Source organism: Staurois parvus, unplaced genomic scaffold, assembly GCF_062004578.1.
Source record: "Staurois parvus isolate SC_StPar_1 unplaced genomic scaffold, SC_StPar_1.0 ptg000287l, whole genome shotgun sequence".
In the NCBI taxonomy this organism is placed as follows: domain Eukaryota; kingdom Metazoa; phylum Chordata; class Amphibia; order Anura; family Ranidae; genus Staurois; species Staurois parvus.
The window spans coordinates 8,286,198-8,310,409 of record NW_028318083.1 but is presented as its reverse complement, the minus strand read 5'-3'; the positions used below and the strand labels follow the sequence as shown (position 1 = coordinate 8,310,409).

The 24,212-nt window shown below is 38.9% G+C and overlaps 1 protein-coding gene across 2 annotated transcripts in view; it reads right to left on the bottom strand.

The window, feature by feature from the left end:
• Window positions 1-24,212, bottom strand: part of LOC149458361 (uncharacterized) — an 81,079-nt gene that overhangs the window by 6,436 nt on the left and 50,431 nt on the right. For both annotated transcript variants that reach the window (XM_089682212.1, XM_089682211.1), the window contains one exon: window positions 22,593-22,726. In XM_089682212.1, the coding sequence (XP_089538338.1) occupies window positions 22,593-22,726 (134 nt within the window). The remainder of the gene's footprint in view (window positions 1-22,592; window positions 22,727-24,212) is intronic.

Here is a 24,212-nt window from a genome sequence, read left to right as displayed (position 1 = left end):
TCAAATTAAACAGCGGTAGGAAATAATTACGTCATGGGTGCATAGCTTACAGCTGCCGATGTTTGGAGAGAATCCCACAGACATATTTGCTTTGCAGAAAATAAAATTCCAGAACACAAAAACTAAGCAACAAACAATGAGTCAGGTTTATAATTTAAGCAGTTAAAGATGACATTTAGGCAGTTATAAAAGACAAATGAATGCAGCTATGAATTCAACAATATATATATTTTAATGCAAACATTATAAGCGCCTGAATATGACCTCTCACCGTCCCTGTACAGCAGAGCTTAGAGTTGGGGGTGGGAACAAGCAGCACATGCAGCCAATAAGCTGTGTTGCAGTGCTAGAAGCATGCTGATTGGAGGAGAGAGTAAAATAAAGAGATGAGCCCATTAGCCTGTTGCGCTACATTCAAAATTAAAGTGAATGTGGAATCCAATAATATAAATCAATATAGTGACAATATTATGTAAATAAATATATAAGTGCTTAATGATAACAAAAATTATCACATCAAACACCCCAAAAATTATAAAAACACAAACTTAAATCTATACGCATGTGCATAAATTACACATACATATAGTTATATCACACGTGCAAATGTGAAGTGAAATAATGGCTTATTAAACGCACAGAAAAACAAATCTATAAATATTGAAGGTGAAAAAAAATGTGAAGTGAATTAATTGCTTATTAAACGCACAGAAAGTCCAATTAAATGTTGAAGGTGAACAAAAATGATAACGGTGTTTCCAATAATACTGCAAAGTGACCACAGGTGAACCAAAACGTGCAGGTATCTGAGTGTAGATAGAGCTTGTGAATCCAACCACCTTCTGGATTAGCCTCTCACCTCATCCCTTCGACCCTTGCGGATCAAAGAGCAATAATGGATCCCTCTCACAGATCCTCCAGGCACCACAGCCTTCCAGAAACGCTTTTCAAATTTCAATAATCCCACTCAAGCTCTTCTCCAGGTATAGGTGAAATATCAATCCCTCAGAACAAAAAGAGGAATCCTCCCATAGTGTAGTATATTTATTTATTTATACCATAGGAACATAGGAACATAAACTTGTAGGTAGAAAATTCCACTTACATAGCAGCCAGTCCACATGAGACCCTCATGCTCTCAGATGAGGATAAATCTGTGTTGTTGGGTGTACAGCTGAATAACAGGTGTACCAAGATGGCCGCCACGCCGGAAATACGTCACCGCGCTTACGCCGACGCGTTACGTCACAATATCACGTGACTTCATCAGGGCTGTCAATCACAGTGACGATAGCTCTTTATATACCCGGCCAGGATAGAAGGAACCACCCACATCAACATTCCATTCAGCCTAATCACAACTATACTTCCTGCAGCCATTAAACTGAAGACCACTGGGGACTATTATGCAAGAATGCCAGATTTACATCTATATTGGGCACATTTACACAGAAAAAAGAGGAATGTGTAATAATGCACCAGAGAAACATAACAAAAATATAATCGATTCTGCAGCAGGCACATTTACACAGGGAAGAATATAATAATGTACCAACCTGCAATGTAGGTTATATTAAACAGAAACAACCTAATGCCCATTCCCTTTTATAATATTTTAATTAATTATTTAAAAAATATAAAAATAAAATAAAAAATATATATATAAAAAGGACCATATCTCACATAATTATAGACCAACAACTAATGATCCATAACCATGTATGCCAATATACAGCCCATACCTATTATATAAATACAATTAACACAAAACGGAAACATACATATACTTCTGCGTATAAGGACGCATACGTATATATATAATCCTACAGATTAAATAATCATAAAAAAATTTAAAATTTAAATTAAAAGAAATATTTTAATATTTCATTAATAAGAATATTTTAATTATTTTTGAAATAATTTTTATATATAGAACAGAGAATATTAATTTTAGTTGATAACTACATCCTTCACCAGCACTTAAAGGACAACTCCGAAAAAACTCACACATATATATACTATCTGAAAGCATGAGTTTACATGATCAAAATTAAAAATAAAAATAAAAATAAATATAAAAAATCTATACCCATAGCACCACCTCAAATTGCCTCAGAAATCAGAAATAAAACAGTTTACATCAAACTCGATATTCAAACCATTAGGGAAATAAGTATGCATACTATAAATCCACTTGGATTCTAATTGGCTCAAAGTGCGCACCTTATGACTGCCTCGCCAATGTCTCTTGTATTTTGTAATACCCCAAAATTTTAATTCACTAGGGTCTTTGTTGTGACATTTGGCAAAATGCTTAGAAACGCTATGCTTCGGGAACCCCTTCTTAATATTTTGTACGTGTTCCCGGAGCCTGACCCAAAGTGGTCGTTTAGTTCTCCCTATATATTGCATTCCGCAACTACATTGCAGCGCGTACACAACTCCCTCTGTCCTACAAGTAATACATTCTTCAATTTTAAATTCTTTCTTGCTCACAGATGAAGAAAAAGTCATCAATTTCTTATTCTTGCCTTTTGTAGCTTTGCACGCATAACAGGTTCTACATGGAAAAAACCCATTTATATCCAGAAAGGTGACATTCTTTTTATTGGGTGGATCAAGAACGTTTTTAACGATTTTATCTCTTAATGAAGGGGCTTTTCTATATCTGAAACTGGGGAAATCTGATATTATCTCTTTCAGGGCCGGATCAGCTTTCAATAATGACCAATTTTTTCTAAAGATAGTTTCCACTTTCTTATAATGGACATTGAAGTCTAAACATATTACAAGCCGATCTTTCTGTTTCTCATTTTTCTCACGATCTACCAGCAACACGTCTCTATTAGTGTTCCCAACTTCTTGGATCGTGTTACTAATAGAATCTTGCTGATAACCTTTGGCTTTAAACCTCTGACCTAAATTCTGTGCTTGACTCATAAAGTCCTCCTGCATCGTACAGTTTCTCCTGAGTCTAATCATTTGACCTTTAGGTATGTTTAATAACCACGGCGGGAAGTGGCAACTGTCTCGAGGAATGTATCCATTCCTATCAACACTCTTAAAGAATGTCTTAGTGATAATATTGTTTTGTATGATGTTAATATCTAGATCTAGGAAGTTAATCCGCTCACGGCTATGTTCCCATGTAAGAACAATATTTTTATCATTCCTATTTAGATTCTCACAGAAACATAATAAATCTTCTTCTCTTCCCTTCCATATTAATATGATATCATCTATATATCTTTTAAACAAAATAAGTTCTTTCGGAGGACTCAAATAAACTGCCATCTCTTCCCAATGTGCCATGAACATGTTTGCCACACTGGGAGCAAAACGGGCTCCCATGGCCACACCCTTAATTTGATTATAAAACGTGTTCATATGCCAAAAATAATTATGTTTTAAACAAAATTCTAAACAGTCCAAAATATATTTTCTCTGCCCTCTTTTCAGATTTCCATATTTTCTTAAACCCCAATCCGTAGCTTCCATCCCTTCTGTATGACCAATGATCGTGTATAACGATGAGACGTCAGCTGTTGCTAAGATCACATCATTACCATCTACATTCTCCAACAATTGGATTAGGTGCTTGGTATCTCTCAGATACGACCTAGTCAATCTCACCAATGGTTGGAGAAACATATCCACGTATTGCCCTAATCGTGCCATTAAAGATCCAATCCCATTAACTATAGGACGTCCCGGAGGGCAAATACTATTTTTATGGATTTTTGGGATAGTATAGATAATGGGAATTCTACACATTTCAGGAACAAGATATCTGGCTTCTTTTTTACTCAGATACTCTTTCTCACATCCTCTTTTAATCAACCTTTCTAGATCTTTCTTATATTTAATCGTGGGGTCCTTCTTAATTACTTCATAGGTATTATTATCACCCAATTGGGTACCCAGTTCTTCCAAATAATAATTCTTTGACATAACCACAATACCCCCTCCCTTATCGGCCGGCCTGACCACTATGTCATTTCTTTGTGTTAACATCTTAATTCCTTTTTGCATGTCTATATTAGGCCGAAACCTAGGGAGTTTAAGGGATTCCAAATCTTGGCTTACCATTTTTTTAAAAGATTCTATTTGACAATTATTGCTAATCTGAGGGTTAAATAGGGATTTATTCCTTAATCGAGTATGTTGAATATCACTAACTGGTGCATTTTTAGTCGCATTCTTAGTACTAGACAGACCCATAAAATACTTCTTGATGTTAATCTTTCTGATGAATTTCTGTAAGTCTATAAAAATATCAAATTTGTTAGCTGGTTTTGGAGGGGCAAACTTCAATCCCTTATCCAATACGAGAATTTCTTCCTTGGTGAGTGTAGTACCACTAATATTAAAAATACCCTCTCCTACTACTCTCTTTTTCGCTTGGACCTTCCGTCCTGCTCTACACCCTCTTGTCTTCCGGGACTTGAATTGGCACATACTTCTTTCCGGGGACTTCTCTCCCCACCCTCCTTCCCTAAAAAATTCCTCTGTTGGTAATCATAGTCCAATGGTTCATATCTATTATAAACCGGGATGGGACTCCTCCCTTCATACCGTGGTCCCTGCCATCCTAATTGATCCTGTCTAGGACTCCTGGGATAGTAGGGCCTATTGTCCTGTCTCGGACTCCTAGGGTAAAATGGTCTATCATCCTGTCTCGGGAAATAAGGAGGACCATAAGGCTGTTGATAATAATGATTAGGTTTGGGATAATAAGGTCTATAAGGTGGACGATAGGATTTACCATGTCCATTATTTTTCCCCTGTGGTTTATTATGAAACGAACCACCATTCTTAGGTCTCCAACCATTGTATGGTGTCTGGTGTCCCTTATCTCCTTTGGGATAATTCTTTTGAGAATTCCCTTTATCCTGACTTCTAGCTTCTTTAGGATGATCATTCATATGTCCCTTCATAGGTTCTACACGTACTTCTTTAACGGGAGTAGTGTCAACTGAACTACATTCTGATTCTACACCTGAAGATTGCCATTTAAAGACTTGATCTTTACTGAAATCATTCATATCCCTTTGATATTTTTTCATCTTTTTATTTTTCACTTCTACATCAACTTTCTCCAAATCTTTATTTAATCTTTTAGCAAGATTGACCATTTCTGGAGATTCCTTATGTGGTTCCATCTTTTCTTTAATCTCTAAAATTTGTGTCTCTAAAATTCTTAATTTTCTCTGTTTGCGTTTTAATAAAAATCTCATTAATTCTAAACCCTTTTCCTGAAAAAAGTCAAACCATTCATTTTTTGATTCCTGGTCTATCAAACCATCACTAATGGGCACATCCCATCTTAATCTTCTTGGGACTAGTCTCTCTTTAAGATATTTTTCATGGGTGACCATGTCCCACCATAGTCTAACCTTTTTCTCCATTACATGACCCAATCTTCTGTACAGTGTATTTAAATCACCTATGGGCTCATGCGGAGTTTTACTAAAAATATCCTCTATATTGATAGACCTATTTTCTAAGAAATTAAACACCTCCATTCTGAGCTAGCGGGAGAAAAGGGTAATGATATTAGCAATAGTGGTGTGACCCTCCTGCGCTCCAAATATAGTGTTTTTAAATAATACAAATTAAATATATGAACCCCAAAAAGCTGCTAGCATTAAATCATATACCAGTGATCAAGTGAATATAAACCATATAAATGCTGCGCTACATTCAAAATTAAAGTGAATGTGGAATCCAATAATATAAATCAATATAGTGACAATATTATGTAAATAAATATATAAGTGCTTAATGATAACAAAAATTATCACATCAAACACCCCAAAAATTATAAAAACACAAACTTAAATCTATACGCATGTGCATAAATTACACATACATATAGTTATATCACACGTGCAAATGTGAAGTGAAATAATGGCTTATTAAACGCACAGAAAAACAAATCTATAAATATTGAAGGTGAAAAAAAATGTGAAGTGAATTAATTGCTTATTAAACGCACAGAAAGTCCAATTAAATGTTGAAGGTGAACAAAAATGATAACGGTGTTTCCAATAATACTGCAAAGTGACCACAGGTGAACCAAAACGTGCAGGTATCTGAGTGTAGATAGAGCTTGTGAATCCAACCACCTTCTGGATTAGCCTCTCACCTCATCCCTTCGACCCTTGCGGATCAAAGAGCAATAATGGATCCCTCTCACAGATCCTCCAGGCACCACAGCCTTCCAGAAACGCTTTTCAAATTTCAATAATCCCACTCAAGCTCTTCTCCAGGTATAGGTGAAATATCAATCCCTCAGAACAAAAAGAGGAATCCTCCCATAGTGTAGTATATTTATTTATTTATACCATAGGAACATAGGAACATAAACTTGTAGGTAGAAAATTCCACTTACATAGCAGCCAGTCCACATGAGACCCTCATGCTCTCAGATGAGGATAAATCTGTGTTGTTGGGTGTACAGCTGAATAACAGGTGTACCAAGATGGCCGCCACGCCGGAAATACGTCACCGCGCTTACGCCGACGCGTTACGTCACAATATCACGTGACTTCATCAGGGCTGTCAATCACAGTGACGATAGCTCTTTATATACCCGGCCAGGATAGAAGGAACCACCCACATCAACATTCCATTCAGCCTAATCACAACTATACTTCCTGCAGCCATTAAACTGAAGACCACTGGGGACTATTATGCAAGAATGCCAGATTTACATCTATATTGGGCACATTTACACAGAAAAAAGAGGAATGTGTAATAATGCACCAGAGAAACATAACAAAAATATAATCGATTCTGCAGCAGGCACATTTACACAGGGAAGAATATAATAATGTACCAACCTGCAATGTAGGTTATATTAAACAGAAACAACCTAATGCCCATTCCCTTTTATAATATTTTAATTAATTATTTAAAAAATATAAAAATAAAATAAAAAATATATATATAAAAAGGACCATATCTCACATAATTATAGACCAACAACTAATGATCCATAACCATGTATGCCAATATACAGCCCATACCTATTATTATATAAATACAATTAACACAAAACGGAAACATACATATACTTCTGCGTATAAGGACGCATACGTATATATATAATCCTACAGATTAAATAATCATAAAAAAATTTAAATTAAAAGAAATATTTTAATATTTCATTAATAAGAATATTTTAATTATTTTTGAAATAATTTTTATATATAGAACAGAGAATATTAATTTTAGTTGATAACTACATCCTTCACCAGCACTTAAAGGACAACTCCGAAAAAACTCACACATATATATACTATCTGAAAGCATGAGTTAGCCATTAGCCTGTTGCTTCTTCTTTCAATCTTCTTTTTGTGATCTATGATTGAACTACCTACAGCTCATAAAACATCTAGCAGCTTGGCTGCTTGTTTGTGCTCAGCATTCTTTAAAGTTGTGTACATCAGAGATGATGATCACAAATCAATAAAATGTTACAAAGTATTTGAAAGAACAACTGTTTGGTGGACAAAACCAAGAACAATTTTTTCAGTATAGTTAGCTTCATTTTAATATTTTAGTAAAACATATTGTACACATTTATTGTGATTTGACAAATCATTCAAACAAGAGTACAGTACAGAAAATAGTGTGTTTAACCTCTCGGGTCCTAATTTGTGGCCCAGGGGCCACATGGGCCATTTTATTAAATGCTGGGGCCCTTGTTCCCCAGCTTTCTGGGGTGGAAGTGGGAGGCATTGCTTTGTTTTGTTAATAAATGTATTGGGTTTTTTACGTTTTCCAGAACAGTACAAGAAAATACAGTACGGCACAAGGAACATCAGGGAGTAGAGAGCTATTATCTGCAAGAGGGTCCAAGAGAATAATAGAACACAGTACACAGACATGAATATTGTAAGTGAATAGAAGGAAAAAACTCCAAGGCTTTTTCAAAGGGAGCGGGAAACAGATGGTTCGACAAGGAGAGCTCCGTATTAGCGACCATGGGCACCTCTAAAATATTGGAAAGGGTACAACATTGATAAAAAGACCACAACTGATAACATTGGCTAACCCTTGACTGGTACTTCCTCCCCTACCAAGTTACATCCCCCCCCCTCCTCTCCTCTCCCTACCTTCTTCTCTTTAATACTCCCTCAACACCCAATACCCCACACACTTCACCAAGTTCAACACATTACTTAGAATACCTCTGATTGCATTGTCTTATAGACCTTTATAACACCCCCCCAAATTCTAGAGTGGTACAACACTCATCTCTTTAATGTATTACAACATATTTCTTTTTTTGTTGTTGAACCGTATACCATTACCCTGTTCTGTCTTTAAAAACTTCAATAAAAATATTGAAACTAAAATATTGGAAAGGGGAAGCATCAAATACTTCATGAAGTAAGGCTTGAATTCCTGTATGCTGGAAAACCGACCACCCTCCTACCCTCTCCCTATGGTTTTCGAGGGTGAATGGGCTTAGGGATATGGAGGATCTTACGACCACCCTTCATAACAAGGAGGTTTTTTGGGATACCTGGCACCCCTGGTAATACTTTGTATTTACAGACACGTATCCGACTGAAACTGCTCATTCTCCCCAAGTACCTGTTTTTGCACCTGACTTGATTAAAACTAACCCGGGATGGAAGGTGACTTTTCGGCAGCTCCTACTGTACCCTCTATTTTCTTTCCCCTAGTCTTCTCTGCCTTGCTCTTTTGTTAATTTTCTAATTTCACTCAGACCTACCTCTACCTCCTCTGGTTACTTCTGATGTTGGTCAGGTGGTCCCTTCTGTAGGGCATTTCTCTCCATTATTTCTCAGTTTCCATATCTTTTTCCGATAACTGGCTGGGCCATCGTCTTGGCGATTTGCCTTATCATCTAAGTCTCCCTCTACATATACGCACTACATGAGATGTTTGTACTAATTGTTAATCGGCATACTTGCCTCATTGCTGAGACGTAATCTACATGATCTCTAGACGATATGTTGATATGGTCTCTGTATATTTCCATTCACCTCTGAAATCTTATTGTTCTTCAGAAACCCACTGTTTCTCTGTAGCATGTTTATGTTCAATTACTATATGACGCAACTGCCAGTATTGTTTTTTTATATACACTGGTGAACCTCTCTCTTGGTTCTCCCTGTTTGTAAAATATTTTCATAAAGAATTTAAAATACTTCTTGAAGGAGAGCTAGAGCAGAAAGGAGGGGCAAGAAGAGGCAAGTTGAGCTTGAGAGGGACGACGGGAGAGAACAGGTATTGCTTTGTAAAGGGGTCATAGCAGTGATCTATCTCTTTCTTCTAGCCTCATGTAGCAAGCCCCCAGTTTTTTTAAAGCATGTATCCAGCCTTCAACCGCACCTGTAGCATGTCCTTGGTCTCTTACCATTACTTCCTCTAGTATTTTTGCAGTCTCTGACATTTCTCTCTAGTGACTGAGAAAAATATGACCATTGATGTCAGGGGCGTTAGGGCCTCCTATACCTTGTAAGTTGACAACTACTGGTTAATCAATCATTCCTTGACATACAATTAATGGAATAAAAATATTAATAATATAGGTTGCTTGTGTTCTGCAGGGTACTATAGATAATTTTTTTATGATTTGGAAACCCTAAAAGGAGAAGTATGGCCAAAGCTCTTTGGGCCATACTTCTCCTGTAGGTCACAGGAGCACACTTAGTTCTGCATTTCTGTAAACCATATTCAGCAGGCTAAAGCCCCCTGTTGTCACGTCACTCAGCTGATCCAGTGTCTGGAAGGATCCCAACTTCTATGCCATGATCCACCCAGATGCTTACCAGCAGCTGGCTCAACCTCTCAGCATGCTGCTAAGAGCCTGAGCCAGCTGTTCCCACCCCCTCCACAGCACTCCAGTGATTGCTAGAGGGGCAGAGCAGATAGCCAGTGACTGACAGTCCGATACTGCATCCCCCTAGGTGAATATGATTATTTGTTTTTAAATCCCACACTTCTCTTTTAAATTAAATTGTAATTTTACTCAAATCTGGAACATCTCTCACCAAGCATGAGTTGAGGTTTAAAAAAATTATTTGTCCAGCTCATTATGAATGTTAATGTAATATTCTTCATTTAGATTTTTTATCCTAATAAATGATATATCTATATTATCGTCACCTATAAAAACACACATGTACTTTATATTTAATCCTCAGAATAATTAGTACAAGCAATTAAACAATGTGCTTGCAAATCCCATGGGAAGAATACAAATCCACTAGCTTTTCCTTTGGTATCTTAAAATAGAATGCCAGTGATAAGTGGTGAGCTCCAAACCGCAACAAAAATTAAAAGTTCCACAAAAAAGGAAAAACCCCATATACTGTACCACTATGAGACTGTATAGTGCCTACTCATTGTTATTGCAAGAAACTGTGCAAAGCAGCACTATGGAAAGTAATTTTACATATGTACAGTAAATTAGTCAGCAAACAGGAGGAAAAGAAGCCCTGCTATTAAGAGCTACATTAAGCCTAAGCCATGATTTAACAGCAGGAATCCCATCTGCCAATACACATACCACATTTAAAAGAAACCTGCCAAGGAAAATGGTACTATGTGAGTCACAGGCCCAGAACACATATTCAGCCAAACCTTTTTTCCCCTTAGTTTTGATAAAGCAGGGAATCCGTAAACCCCTTTCAGGTTCTTTATTTTTGCTGTGTCCAATTGGATAGATTTTATTTCCTTTTCCAGAGAACACAACAGAAATCTCTCCAATCAACTCTAAAACACCTGTCACCAGAACAGGTCCACTACACAAAAAAAATGGTATCCGCCCCAACCTATAACCAGCCTTGGCAGTAGGGTGCACATGGAAGGGTAATGCACATCGCAAACAAAAGATTTCCCAGCAACACTTACCAGCCAGCCTGCAAAACAACCAATTTGGACCTGTCGAACAGTTTGCGTTAAAAACAGAGGGTTTTGTTTGCACACATTTGCAAATACATGTGTAAGTCACAGTCAAACCTCAAGGGTCCTCTGTATTCTGTGGACCTAACTAGAATTTCCAAAGCCTCCATAGTAGGAGCACATGCATAAATGGATAGGTCAGGGGCAGGTGTGCCTGGAGGAGCCCATCCCTCCTTAAAAGGTACAGGGACGCACATGACGCCCAGCTTTACCAAATAACAGCAAAGGCATCCAGTGCATCCCTGCGTCCAATTTAGCCAACTACACAAAAACACCAGAACAGGTCTCCATGGCTAAATATCCCTTTTAGTCTTTTTCTGTCAATTTTGGATTCCCCATCAATTGACAGTGGTCAGCCAGAAAAATAGAGAGGGTGAATCTTCCCTGTGGGGACAAAATTCAGTATGCTTGGGTTTCTATTCCTTCCCAACTCTACCTAAAACTAATAAAAAAAAAAAGGTTCTGATGACTGATTTGTTAGGTAGTCAGACATATCTATTGCAGGTAAAATGTATCTTTTTTTTTTGTCACAAGCAGAATTTGTCTGTTAAAGGCCAACTGGCTGGAAAACAATTAACCCTTAGGGTAGCTTCACACTGCTCCACTGTGTTTTTTTTCTAAAGCGTAGCTAAAACGAGGATTTTGTGCAGGTTAGCTGTACTTTTCTATACAGGTTTTGGTGCAGTTTCAAAAAGCGCACCAAAACTTCTGCATGCAGCGTGTTTGGTGCGCTTTCTGAAACCGCACAAAAACCACGGGACGCAAAATGTGCAGGTTGGCTGCGCTTTGCCCAAAGGGCAGCAGGACCACACTGGTGTAGTGTGAAGCCACCCTTACAGTGAACCTCTTTGCAAGGGATGACTGGTCATTACATCTAGGGCACGGGTGTCAAACTGGTGGCCCTCCAGCTGTTGCCAAACTACAAGTCCAATGAGGCATTGCAAGATTGACAGTTACAAGCATGACTCCCAAACTCAGAGGCATGATGGAACTTGTAGTTTCGCAATAGCTGGAGGGCTGCCAGTTTGACAGCCCTGATCTAGGGCATTGTGTTTTGCTTACTCCAGGGCTCTGTGCTGTAGGAAGTCCTTCGGCCTCATCACATACAATGTAGGACTAGTAACCCTGCATTCTATGTGGAGGAGGCAGTAGTGCAACAGCAGCTGGAAGTACCCTAGAGAGGAGACTTTGTGGGACCAGTCGCACCACTGAAGAGACCCCGATGTAATGAGAAATAAGCTAAGTATTATATCTTATTCCTTTACCTCTAGGCATGAACATTTAACCCTTGCAGTGTGAGAGGGCACCACTGTAAAGGTTGTTTTTTTTTTTCATTATGTCCCAAGTTAGGTTTTAAGTTAGAGGGGGAGAACATACACACACATAGTGGAAGTTGTAATCCTCCAGTACATAGTATGCTGAGTATACAGGTCACACAGATACAGCCCACTGACAGTCACATATTTCAGTACAATACAGGGCTGAAGTGGGGATGGAGGATATCAGTCCAGGCAACTGGCCCTTAGTCAAGAAAGGGTACAAGAAGGTTGTGGGGTGCAGACTGTTGTCCATCAATGAGGCTAAATATCTATTACAGTGGGGATCAAAAGTTTGGGCACCCCAGCTAAAAATTTGTATTAATGTGCATAAAGAAGCCAAGGAAAGATGGAAAAATCTCCAAAAGGCATCAAATTACAGATTAGACATTCTTATAATATGTCAACAAAAGTTAGATTTTATTTCCATTATTTACACTTTTAAAATAACAGAAAACAAAAAAATGGCGTCTGCAAAAGTTTGGGCACCCTGCAGAGTTAATATCTTGTACTGCCCCCTTTGACAAGTATCACAGCTTGTAAACGCTTTTTGTAGGCAGCCAAGAGTCTTTCAATTCTTGTTTAACCCCTTCACGCCTAAGGGTAAAACAAATCTAAATGCCTAAGCACAATTCTGCAACGTTGACATGTGTTAGTAAAACCGTACAGATCAGCACAACTACTTTGTGCATCCAGGTGAATTATACCTTGTTTTTTTCAGGACAAATTGGGCTTTCATTTGGTGGTAAATGGTAATGGATAGCTCCTATTTTTTTTTTATTATTAAAGGAAAACTGGGCCAAAATAGTAAAAAAAAAAATAGTTTTTTTTTATTTAGCTGTGTTTCTTGTTACGACCATAACCTACCACCAAAGAACAACCCAAAATAAATTCTCCAGTTCTTGACGATCACAGCGATACCATATATGTGTATGTTATTTGTTGTTTGTACCTGTAGTACAGCCCAGAAACAATAGTGCGCATTTTTTTGTGTTTTTTTTTTACACAAAACACACTGTCACTGACATTAACACTAACTGACACTGATACAAATTTTTTTTAAATCCTGACCTTTGACCCTGACCTTTGACCCTGACCTTTGACCCTGACCTTGACTCAAACACTAACCCTGGTACTGAACTAGATCAAACTTTGATCTAGGTATTTTTCTTTATTTTTTATTTTATTTTTTAATATTTATTTATTTATCTTTTTTTTTTTTTTTTTTTACAAACTTTTTTTTTATCTCTCTGTCAGGAGTTCGAGAGATACAATGTATCTTTCTTCTCCATTCATAGAGAGAGAGAAAACAAGGGGGCCGGGCTGCACAGTCACTGATCACTGTGATAGCCAATCAGAGGCTATCACAGCGATCACGTGACCCGGATTCGGGAGTCCCGGGTCCCGATCGTTAGAACGGGACCCGGGGCTCTCAGTGACACCGTGGTCTCGGTGCTGGGAGCGCGCCGAGCGGCGCGCTCCCAGCACAAAGACAGGTACGCAAATATGCGGCCCCACGGAAAAAAGCCCAGGTCCGTGAGGCCGCATATTTGTGTTACGTCGGCGTCAAGGGGTTAAGGTATCTTTGCCCATTCTTCCTTACAAAAGTCTTCCAGTTCTTTGAGATTTCTGGGCTGTCTGTCACACACTGCTCTTTTAAGGTCTATCCATAGATTTTCAATTATGTTGAGGTCAGGAGATTGTGAAGGCCATGGCAAAATCTTCAGTTTACACCTCTTGATGTAATCCCCCGTGGATTTTGAGGTGTATTTAGGATCATTATCCATCTGTAGAAGCCATCCTCTCTTTAACTTCAGCTTTTTCACAGATGGCATCAAGTTACCATCCAAAATTTGCTGAAATTTTATTGAATCCATTTTTCCTTCTACTCGTGAGATGTTCCCTGTGCCACTGGCTGCAACACAACCCCAAAGCATGATTGATCCAACCCCATGCTTAACAGTTGGACAGAGGTTCTTTTCATTCAATTCTGTGCCCCTTCTTCTCCAAACGTACCTTTGCTCATTCCGGCCAAAAAAGTTCAATTTTAACCTCATCGGTCCACAGAACTTGTTTTCAAAATGCATCAGGCTTGTCTATATGTTCATTTGCAAAGTTCAAACGATGATTTTTGTGGTGAGGACGTAGAAGAGGTTTTCTTCTGATGACTCTTCCATGAAGACCATATTTGTACAAGTATCTCTTTATAGTGGAATAGTGTACCACAACTCCAGTGTCTGCCAGATCTTTCTGGAGGGATCGTGCAGTCAAACGTGGGTTTTGAATTGTTTTTCTCACAATCCTGCGAGCTGTTCTGTCTGATATTTTTCTTGGTCTTCCAGATCTTGCTTTAACTTCCACTATTCCTGATGACTGCCATTTCTTAATTACATTCCGAACAGAGGATATTGACATCTGAAAACGCTTTGCTATCTTCTTATAGCCTTCTCCAGCTTTGTGAGCGTCAACTATTTTCAGTTTTCTAGACAACTGCTTAGAAGAACCCATGGTGCTGATTGTTGGGGCAAGGTCAGATGAGTCTGGGCATTTAAAACCTTTGAGATTGACATCACCTGGTCTTCCCAGACGATGATTGAGAACAATCCATGACACTGGCAGGTCTCAGCTTTGCAAAGGGGGCAGTGCATGCTATGAATTCTGCAGGGTGCCCAAACTTTTACAGACGCCATTTTTTTGTTTTCTGTTATTTTGAAAGTGTAAATGATGGAAATAAAATCTAGCTTTTGTTGACATATTATAAGAATGTCTAATCTGTAATTTGATGCCTTTTGGAGATTTTTCCATCTTTCCTTGGCTTCTTTATACACATTAATACAAATTTTTAGCTGGGGTGCCCAAACTTTCGATCCCCACTGTATATAAATAATCTGCTGCTCAACACCATTCATGGGAAAAATGTAAAATATGATAATGGTGATTTTACTGAAGTATTTTTTATCATATGGGTGTATTCACACTTGTGAATGCACCTGCTCAGCGATTATATGCGAGAACCTCAACGGGGTTAGCTACGAGAAGCAGCCCTATTTAGAGCAATTGGAAGACCCTGCTGGAGTTCTCGCATCTAATCGCTAAGCGGGTACATGCGCAAGTGTGCATGCACCCTTAAAGCAGTAAAAACAAGCCCAAAAACAAACTTTTACTGTAATGCAGCTTACCAATTCATAGATGAGAAGGCTGCATTTGTTTTCTTTTGCAGGCTCTCTTTCCTCTATTTTCATATGGTGATCCAGCCAGTAAGTCTGATGATTTCAAAAGAACAAGCTCTCTTCCAGATGTATCGGTTTACAGGGATGAGACAAACTATTTAACACTAACAATGAGCAACTTTTATTTATTCTATGAAAACCTTTATCCCTAATAGGAAAAAACGGTTTGCTAATTATAAAGTATTAGCCGGAATCAATTCAGTTACATAGGTAGTCTGGCTGAAAAAATACAAAAGACCATCCAGTTCAAACATTAAAAAAAAAAAAAAAAGTTATAATCCTATACCCACAGTTGATCCAGAGGAAGGCAAAAAACCCAGCAAAGCATGATCCAATTTGCACCTGCTGGGAAAAAATTCCTTCCTAATCCCCCGGAGGCAATCGGATATTCCCTGGATCAACTTTACCTATAAATGTTAGTATCCAGTTATATTCTGTGTATCTAGGAAAGAATCCAGGCCTTTTTTAAAGTAATCCACTGAGCTGGCCAGAACCAACTCTTGAGGGAGTCTATTCCACATTTTCACACCTCTCTGCGTTTGGAGATTAAATTTAGTTTCCTCCAGAAATAAAGAGCCCCCCCTTGTCCTCTGTGATGTCCTCAGGGTGAATAACTACACCACGTTCACTATATGAACCACTGATGTTAGTGTATTTAAATCTGCTAGTGCATTTAACACTCCCTTTCCCCTCAAACTGACAATGCTGCTGTCTGCTGTGCCCCCTGTGCTCTTTCATCCAGAGTGGGGGCACTCTAATACAGAAGGTATGTTACTGGCCAGATCACCAGGTGAAAACAGAGGGGAAAAGCCTAAAAAAAAAAAAAAAAAAATCTAATGCAGCAACCACATCTAATGACTGGTAAGCTGCACTATAAAACTGTTTTGGTTTCAATACTGCTTTAAGGACAAGTCCACTTTTAGAAAAAAACAAAACGCACCCAAATTTATTCAAATTATTTTTTTTGTATATGAGCCTGGAAAGCATTGAATCTGCAATCACTGTATTGCTGGTGTATTTCAAAGGCTCTTGCGGACTCTTTCTGCTATGGCTGGTCTGTATCAAGGTACAGACCTTTGGTAACAGGGCTGCAGGAATTGTCAATGAGGTATAAGTGTAGCAACGTTGCCGCACTGGTGCTCCACTGAGAACTACGAGTCCCTCTGCTGATGGCTTGAAGTATTTTCATTCACAGCTTCCTGTGAATGAATGAATGATGCAGCTATGTGGGTGCAGTCAATTGCAAATGGGGTGTCAATCTCTATGTGTTTTATATTACACCCAAAATATAGTTAGAACATGAAACATGGTTAATTTAATGAAATACAATTTTATTATAAAAGATAAAAATCTACCTTTGCTTTCAACAACTGTTAATACAAATAATAAAACCATATACCACACCGAGCTTCATGAACACACAATAGGAATGGTGTGGTATTTTGTATTGTTTTTTTAATATCAAAGTTTTCAAGTACAGTATATCACCATTCTTGGTTGTTCTGTCTGCCACTGAATATTGTAATCTCTTCCGTAAACGTACCCAATCCAAAGGAATCTAGTTTTAATGACGTAGTGTGAGGGTAATCATAGAAGGATTTGCAAAAGCCATTAAGCAGCTACCTGTGAAAGGTGTGCATTACCATTTCACACAGGTTATCTACATGTTTATATGACCGTGCCTTAAAATATGAAAGCTTATCTAAACCCCAAAACAAGCATTTCCTATATATTATATTAGATATGGTGGCTGGGTTAGTTTAAGCTTTTTCCCCCCTTTATGTGGCCAGTAACACACCTCCAAGGGTGGCTACACTCACTCCTCCACTGTATTTATGGAGGATTAACATAGCCAACCTGTGGAAAAGGTAGTGCCAGATGAACTAGTAGACTAAGATTGACCTTTTTCATAAGCGACTAATAGTCTAACCTCAACTAAAAACCATTGTAAGCAGTTACAGAAACATTTGTTTCCCTTTTTGGGATAAAAATTTTTATATGAATAAAAGCTGACTATTGTAAGTACCCCTGTCAGTGTTAAATGGTTTGTCTTTAACAGCTACTTTTGCTGGAAAGCTTGGTCTGGTAAAGGAAGTTGAAAATAATGAACTTGGCTGGCAGGAATAATGGGTAAAAATAAAGAAAAATAAGACTAAAAAATGTAAAGGAATACACCTACCACATCTATATTGGTAAACTGCAATATATTACAATTTTGGTTTTAGATACGCTTTTTTTCGAGCTATTTTATGACTACTATACATCATTTTGGGAGGGATATTCTTGACATTTTGTATAGGGAACAGACACTGCCAACAATGAAACATGGTTAATTTAGTGAAATAAACTTTTATTCTAAAAGATAAAAATCTACCTTTGCTTTCAACAACAACTGTTAATACAAAGAATAAAACAATATACCACACTGAGCTTCATGAACACAAAGCATGGTGTGGCATTTTGTATTTTTTTTAATATCAAAGTTTTCAAGTACAGTATATTGACATTTTGTATATGGAATAGACACTGCCAACAACAAAACATGGTTAATTTAATGAAATAAAATTTTATTCTAAAAGATAAAAATCTACCTTTGCTTTCACCAACTGTTAATACAAAGAATAAAACAATATACCACGCCGAGCTTCTTGAACACACATTAAGCATGGTGTGGCATTTTGTATTGTTTTTTAATATCAAAGTTTTCAATTACAGTATATCACCATTCGGTAAACTGCAATATATTACAATTTTCTATTTTATAACTACTATACATCATTTTGGGAGGGATATCCTTGACATTTTATATAGGGAACAGACACTGCCAACAACGAAAAGCAATGCGAGGCATTTATGTATAGTGAATGTTCACTGAGAGAGACATTATGCATTGAAAAGTAGATGGTGCATGTAAATAAAAAGTGGTGACAGACAGACACACACACACACACACATATAAAAAAGCACTGAGCAGGCAGTGGAAAATAAATGTAGCAGGTAATGACTGCACTGGACATCGAGCTGCTTTTATATGGTGAGAAGCATCTTCCAGTAGTAGAAACTAGTGGTACAAACCGAAATGGAAAATTAAAAAAAAAAAATATATACTTTTTATATTTAATTATATTCAACTTTTTAAATATCATGAATTTACATGAATGTGAATTTAAAAAATGCAATCCAGTAATTTAAACAACTTATACTGAAAGTAACACAAAAATTGGCCAGAAATAAAAACTAATTAATAAAAAAAAAATTAAAATATTTAAAAAAATGTAGATAGAGGCGTTTTTGCATTGAAGTCAGTAGGGGGGCGTTTTTGCACTGGAATCAATAGGATGCAATTTTGCATTGAAGTAAATAGGAGGCGTTTTTACATTGGAGTCAAAGGGACGCGATTTGGCATGGGAGTCAATAGGATGCGATTTTGCATGGGAGTCAATAGGATGCGATTTCGCATTGGGAGTCAATAGGACGCAATTTTGCATTTAAGTCAATGTCATTATTAGCACCTTTTTTTTTTCTATCAGCAAAACATCGATAACCCTAATTTCGGCTGATATATTTCAGTCGTCGATATATCGGTACATCACTAGCAGAAAAAAAAGGGGGTTAATGTGCATAGTAGCAAAACATTAACAGCAGTTTTCTCAGTATGAGCCTTGGTTCACATGTGCGCAGGGCTGATATGCAGTGTGATTTATAAAAGAATCGGGTGCGATTTTGTTCACCAGTTCAGATGTGATTCCAATGTGAATTGTTAAAGTGTATGACATTGAAAATTGCAGCTCAACCAGAATGAAAATGATACCCAACTTTTTTTTTTTTTTTTTTTAATTGCACTGTGGCTGGCCCGCACATATGTGAACGAGCTCCATAGAAAAGGATATCATGCAAATCGGATGTGGTTCAAATTGCATCCATTGCACATAGAGATATAGATATATATATATATCTATATCTATATCTGTCTGTCACCACTTTTTAAGCTTCTGATTGCCTAGGCCAGGGGTCTGCAACCTTTAAGACATAAAGAGCCACTTGGACCCGTTTCCGAGAGGGAAAAAAAGACTGGGAGCCGCAAAACCATTGCAACATTTAAAACAAATCCGACACTGCATATATTGCAAAAAGCGCTCTGGTCATGAAGGGGGTTTAAGGGCCCAGTAAGCAAAGGGTTAATCAGGGCCACAGTGTATCGTCATAATCACAATCATAGCCTTAGGTCAGTGGTGGGCAACCTTTTTTTTCAACTGAGCCAAATCTCGCCAAAACCACGATTGAAATTTATTTTGAGAGAAACATTTTTAAAACTAAAAATACATCCCCCATATAGTAATTCATCCCCCATATAGTAATTCATCCCCCATAGTAATTCATCCCCCATAGTAATTCATCCCCCCTATAGTAATTCATCCCCCATATAGTAATTCATCCCCCATAGTAATTAATCCCCCATATAGTAATTCATCCCCCATATAGTAATTCATCCCCACTATAGTAATTCATCCCCCCTATAATAATTCATCCCCCATATAGTAATTCATCCCCCATAGTAATTCATCCCCCATATAGTAATTCATCCCCCATAGTAATTCATCCCCCATATAGTAATTCATCCCCCATAGTAATTAATCCCCCATATAGTAATTCATCCCCCATATAGTAATTCATCCCCCCTATAGTAATTCATCCCCCATATTGTGTCAATTCACTTACCTTTGCTCCGCGCGTTCCTCTCGCTGTGTTCCCGCGCCGTTCTGGTCTTCAGGGCGGACTGTGAGAGGAGAGGAGTTCGTCACGCTGCCCCGCCTACATCCTGACAGCCAATGTTTGCCAGCGGGCGCCCGGCACACAGAAGAGCTGCATTAAAAGAGCCACGGCTTGCCGACCCTATTGCCTGTCACCTGGTGGGCAGTGTGCTCCGGAGCCGCAGGAAAGGTGAAAAAGAGCCGCATGCGGCTCCGGAGCCACGGGTTGCCGACACCCGGCCTAGGCAATTGCAGCGGAAGTGGGTACCTGTCAAATTTGGGTACCCCCTCCGCTCCCCAAAGGTGCCAATCCTTTATGGGAAGCAGGGGTCAAAGCCTTAAAGCGAAACTTCCCCTTTTGGGTGGAGCTTCGCTTCAATGTGGTAAGTGTAGGATTTCCTGGAACCTTAAGAGTACTCTCCCCACAAAGAGAAGAAATGCATCCCCGACACTAGCAAAAACTGAGACTAGCTGGAAGTGGGAGGGGCTTTATAAGGAGATGCCCCTGTAAAGTTTCTTTTTTTTTTTTAGCCAGTGTCCAAACACCGGTAATGATATTAAGTACAGTATTTGTCTCATACTGTACAACCAGGAAAGTTTGATTTTTATATTTTTTAGGCAACGGTGACTTTTAGGTTTAAGATAACGGTTTTGTCTGGGCACTGAGTCCAACTAGAGTATATCTTATCCAATTGTTAACCTCTAGCTGGGTCTACTTTATACATTTTATGCTGGCCACACACACACGCACCAATTTATCATGCAATCTTGCAATTTTATGTTCTACAGTTGTTCAATGCAATACAAGCAATATATTCGCCAGCATTAGTCCAATGTCAAATGTTTATTGAAAAGAAAAAAAAAAAAAAGAAAGTACATAAGAATCAAGAGCCATTGTCTGAATAGATTGATTGTCTCATACATCACACAACTGGATTAGATACAATCATATTTTTGATTGCTTGCATCTTTGAATTGATCCCACAATATTGGTCATAATTAATAGTACTATGAGAAAAAAAAATGCTAGATTTAACCAGAATACCAAAAAGTATCATCTCATCGAGGAATAAGAATGATACATGAATGGCCAATATTACAGTTTATTAAAAAAAGGGGGTCCTTCTTTTCACTGTACTTGGACTATGACTGCAGTAATGATGATATATAAGAATATAGACAGTCACTTGAGAGACTTGTACACTGAACACTAGCTTAAGCCGACCATAGACGGTTCAAATCTTGGACGGTTCAGCAAGGACCAGCTGAGATTCCAAACTTATAAACAGGCCATATATACCGAAGTTAATAGACCGATCGATCAACTTGGGTACAAGCAGCCTGTTGGATTTTACATGCAACTAATGCTAGCCGCTAGAAATAATCACTATCTGCCAGCAGGGATGGCTCTCACCTCCATGGCTTCACGGGAGGGAGTTCGCTATCATCACTAACTCTGTATCACCCCGATCACATCAAACCCGACTTTTAAATCGTGCGAATTACAGTGAAGTCGCACGATTTCAAAGTCGGGTGAACTGCCGATTTCAGGTGCGATTTGCAAGACATCTGACAGATGTCTATGCAAATCGCACCAAAAGTAGTGCATGTACTACTTTGGAAATCGGTGTGGCTCCGGCCCAAGTTGGAACCGCACCGATATAACCACTGTAATTTATTTATTATTATTTATTACAGGTACTTATATAGCGCTGTCAATTTACGCAGTGCTTTACATATATATTGTACATTCACATCAGTCCCTAACCCTCAAGGGGCGTACAATCTAAGGTCCCTAACTTACATTCATTCATACACATACTAGGGCCAATTTAGACAGGAGCCAATTAACCTACCAGCAGGTCTTTGGAGTGTGGGTTGAAACCAGAGTACCCGGAGGAAACCCACACAGGCACAGGGAGAACATGCAAACTCCAGGCAGGTGGTGCCGTGGTTGGGATTCAAACCAACGACCCTAGTACTGCCAGGCAGAAGTGCTAAGCATTTATCCACTGTACTGCCCATGTACTTGCGGACAATAGGGTGCGACTTAGCATGCGATTTGCAAATCGCATGCCAATTCGCATTCAGTGTGACCGGGGTGTTAATAGGGAATTCGATCGATTTTCTTTCCCGCACATGTGGTTGCAGGAAAAAAAATTGCTCCGTCTATGGCCAGCTTTACACCACAAGCTGAAAACCTCCTGTTATAATGTTGTGTAGCACATACAGCACTGGATAACATTTTACTGTAAAGGATTTAACATATTTGCAGCATGCTATGAATAGTCTTTAAAAAGCGTATTGTTAATTGCATTGTTATACAGCTATGTGTTTACAAGTCTCACCCGTGTGAATTCTCATGTGCTGCGTCAGGGAAGCTTTCAGCCTGGTTTTATATTCACAGTGTTGGCACTGAAATGGTTTTTCTCCAGCATGCACTCCCATGTGTCGCTGCAGAGCCAATTTAGATGAACACTTCCTGCAGAGAGGAGAAAAACTTTGTCACAACTTAAAACACAATAAACTCATTTAACTCAACCAAATTAAATCACGCAGGATTGCATCATCTGAGGGTGGCAACAAAAAAACATTACAGAGAAGCACAGAGCGAGACAAAAAGCAATTTTAACTCTAGCTGGTATTTTCCAGTGGCCAATCCCTTTTGGAATCAATTGATAATACATTCGTTCATCAAAAAAAAAAAAAATGAATTGCGGCTGCTTGTGTACTTGTACTAAAAATCTCTACAGCTCACAAACACACAGAAAGCTGGGTTTTAGGTCTGCCCCAGCAATGTCATTGGTGCATGATTGAGCACTGCCTAAAGACGTGTATTCTGTAAACCAGGGATGCTCAACCTTTGGCCTGTGGGCCACATATGGCCAGCAATGTCATTGGTGCATGATTAGCACTGCCTAAAGACGTGTACTCTGTAAACCAGGGGTGCTCAACCCATGGCCAGTGGGCCACATATGGCCAGCAATGTCATTGGTGCATGATTAGCACTGCCTAAGACGTGTATTCTGTAAACCAGGGGTGCCCAACCCATGGCCAGTGGGCCACATATGGCCAGCAATGTCATTGGTGCATGATTGAGTACTGCCTAAGACATATATTCTGTAAACCAGGGGTGCTCAACCCATGGTCAGTGAGCCACATATGGCTAGCAATGTCATTGGTGCATGATTGAATACTGCCTAAAGACGTGTATTCTGTACACCAGGGGTGCTCAACCCGTGGCCAGTGGGCCACATATGGCCAGCAATGTCATTGGTGCATGATTGAGCACTGCCTAAAGACGTGTATTCTGTAAACCAGGGGTGCTCAACCCATGGCCAGTGGGCCACATATGGCCAGCAATGTCATTGGTGCATGATTAGCACTGCCTAAGAGGTGTACTCTGCAAACCAGAGGTGCTCAACCCATGGCCAGTGGGCCACATATGGCCAGCAATGTCATTGGTGCATGATTGAGCACTGCCTAAGACGTGTACTCTGTAAACCAGGGGTGCTCAACCCATGGCCTGTGGGTCACATATGGTCAGCAATGTCATTGGTGCATGATTGAGCACTGCCTAAGACGTGTATTCTGTAAACCAGGGGTGCTCAACCCTTGGCCAGTGGGCCACATATGGCCAGCAATGTCATTGGTGCATGATTGAGCACTGCCTAAGACGTGTATTCTGTAAACCAGGGATGCTCAACCCAAGGCCAGTGGGCCACATATGGCCAGCAATGTCATTGTTGCATGATTGAGCACTGCCTAAAGACGTGTATTCTGTAAACCAGGGGAGCTGAACCCATGGCCAGTGGGCCACATATGGCCCTCGGAGGCCTCCGATGTGGCCCTCAACCTCAAACCAGGGATCCTGTCTAAATTGGCCCTAATATTTATGAACGCGAGTTTGGACCTTAGATTGTAAGCGCCTTGAGGAAACAGATGGATCTGAATGTACAATATAATGT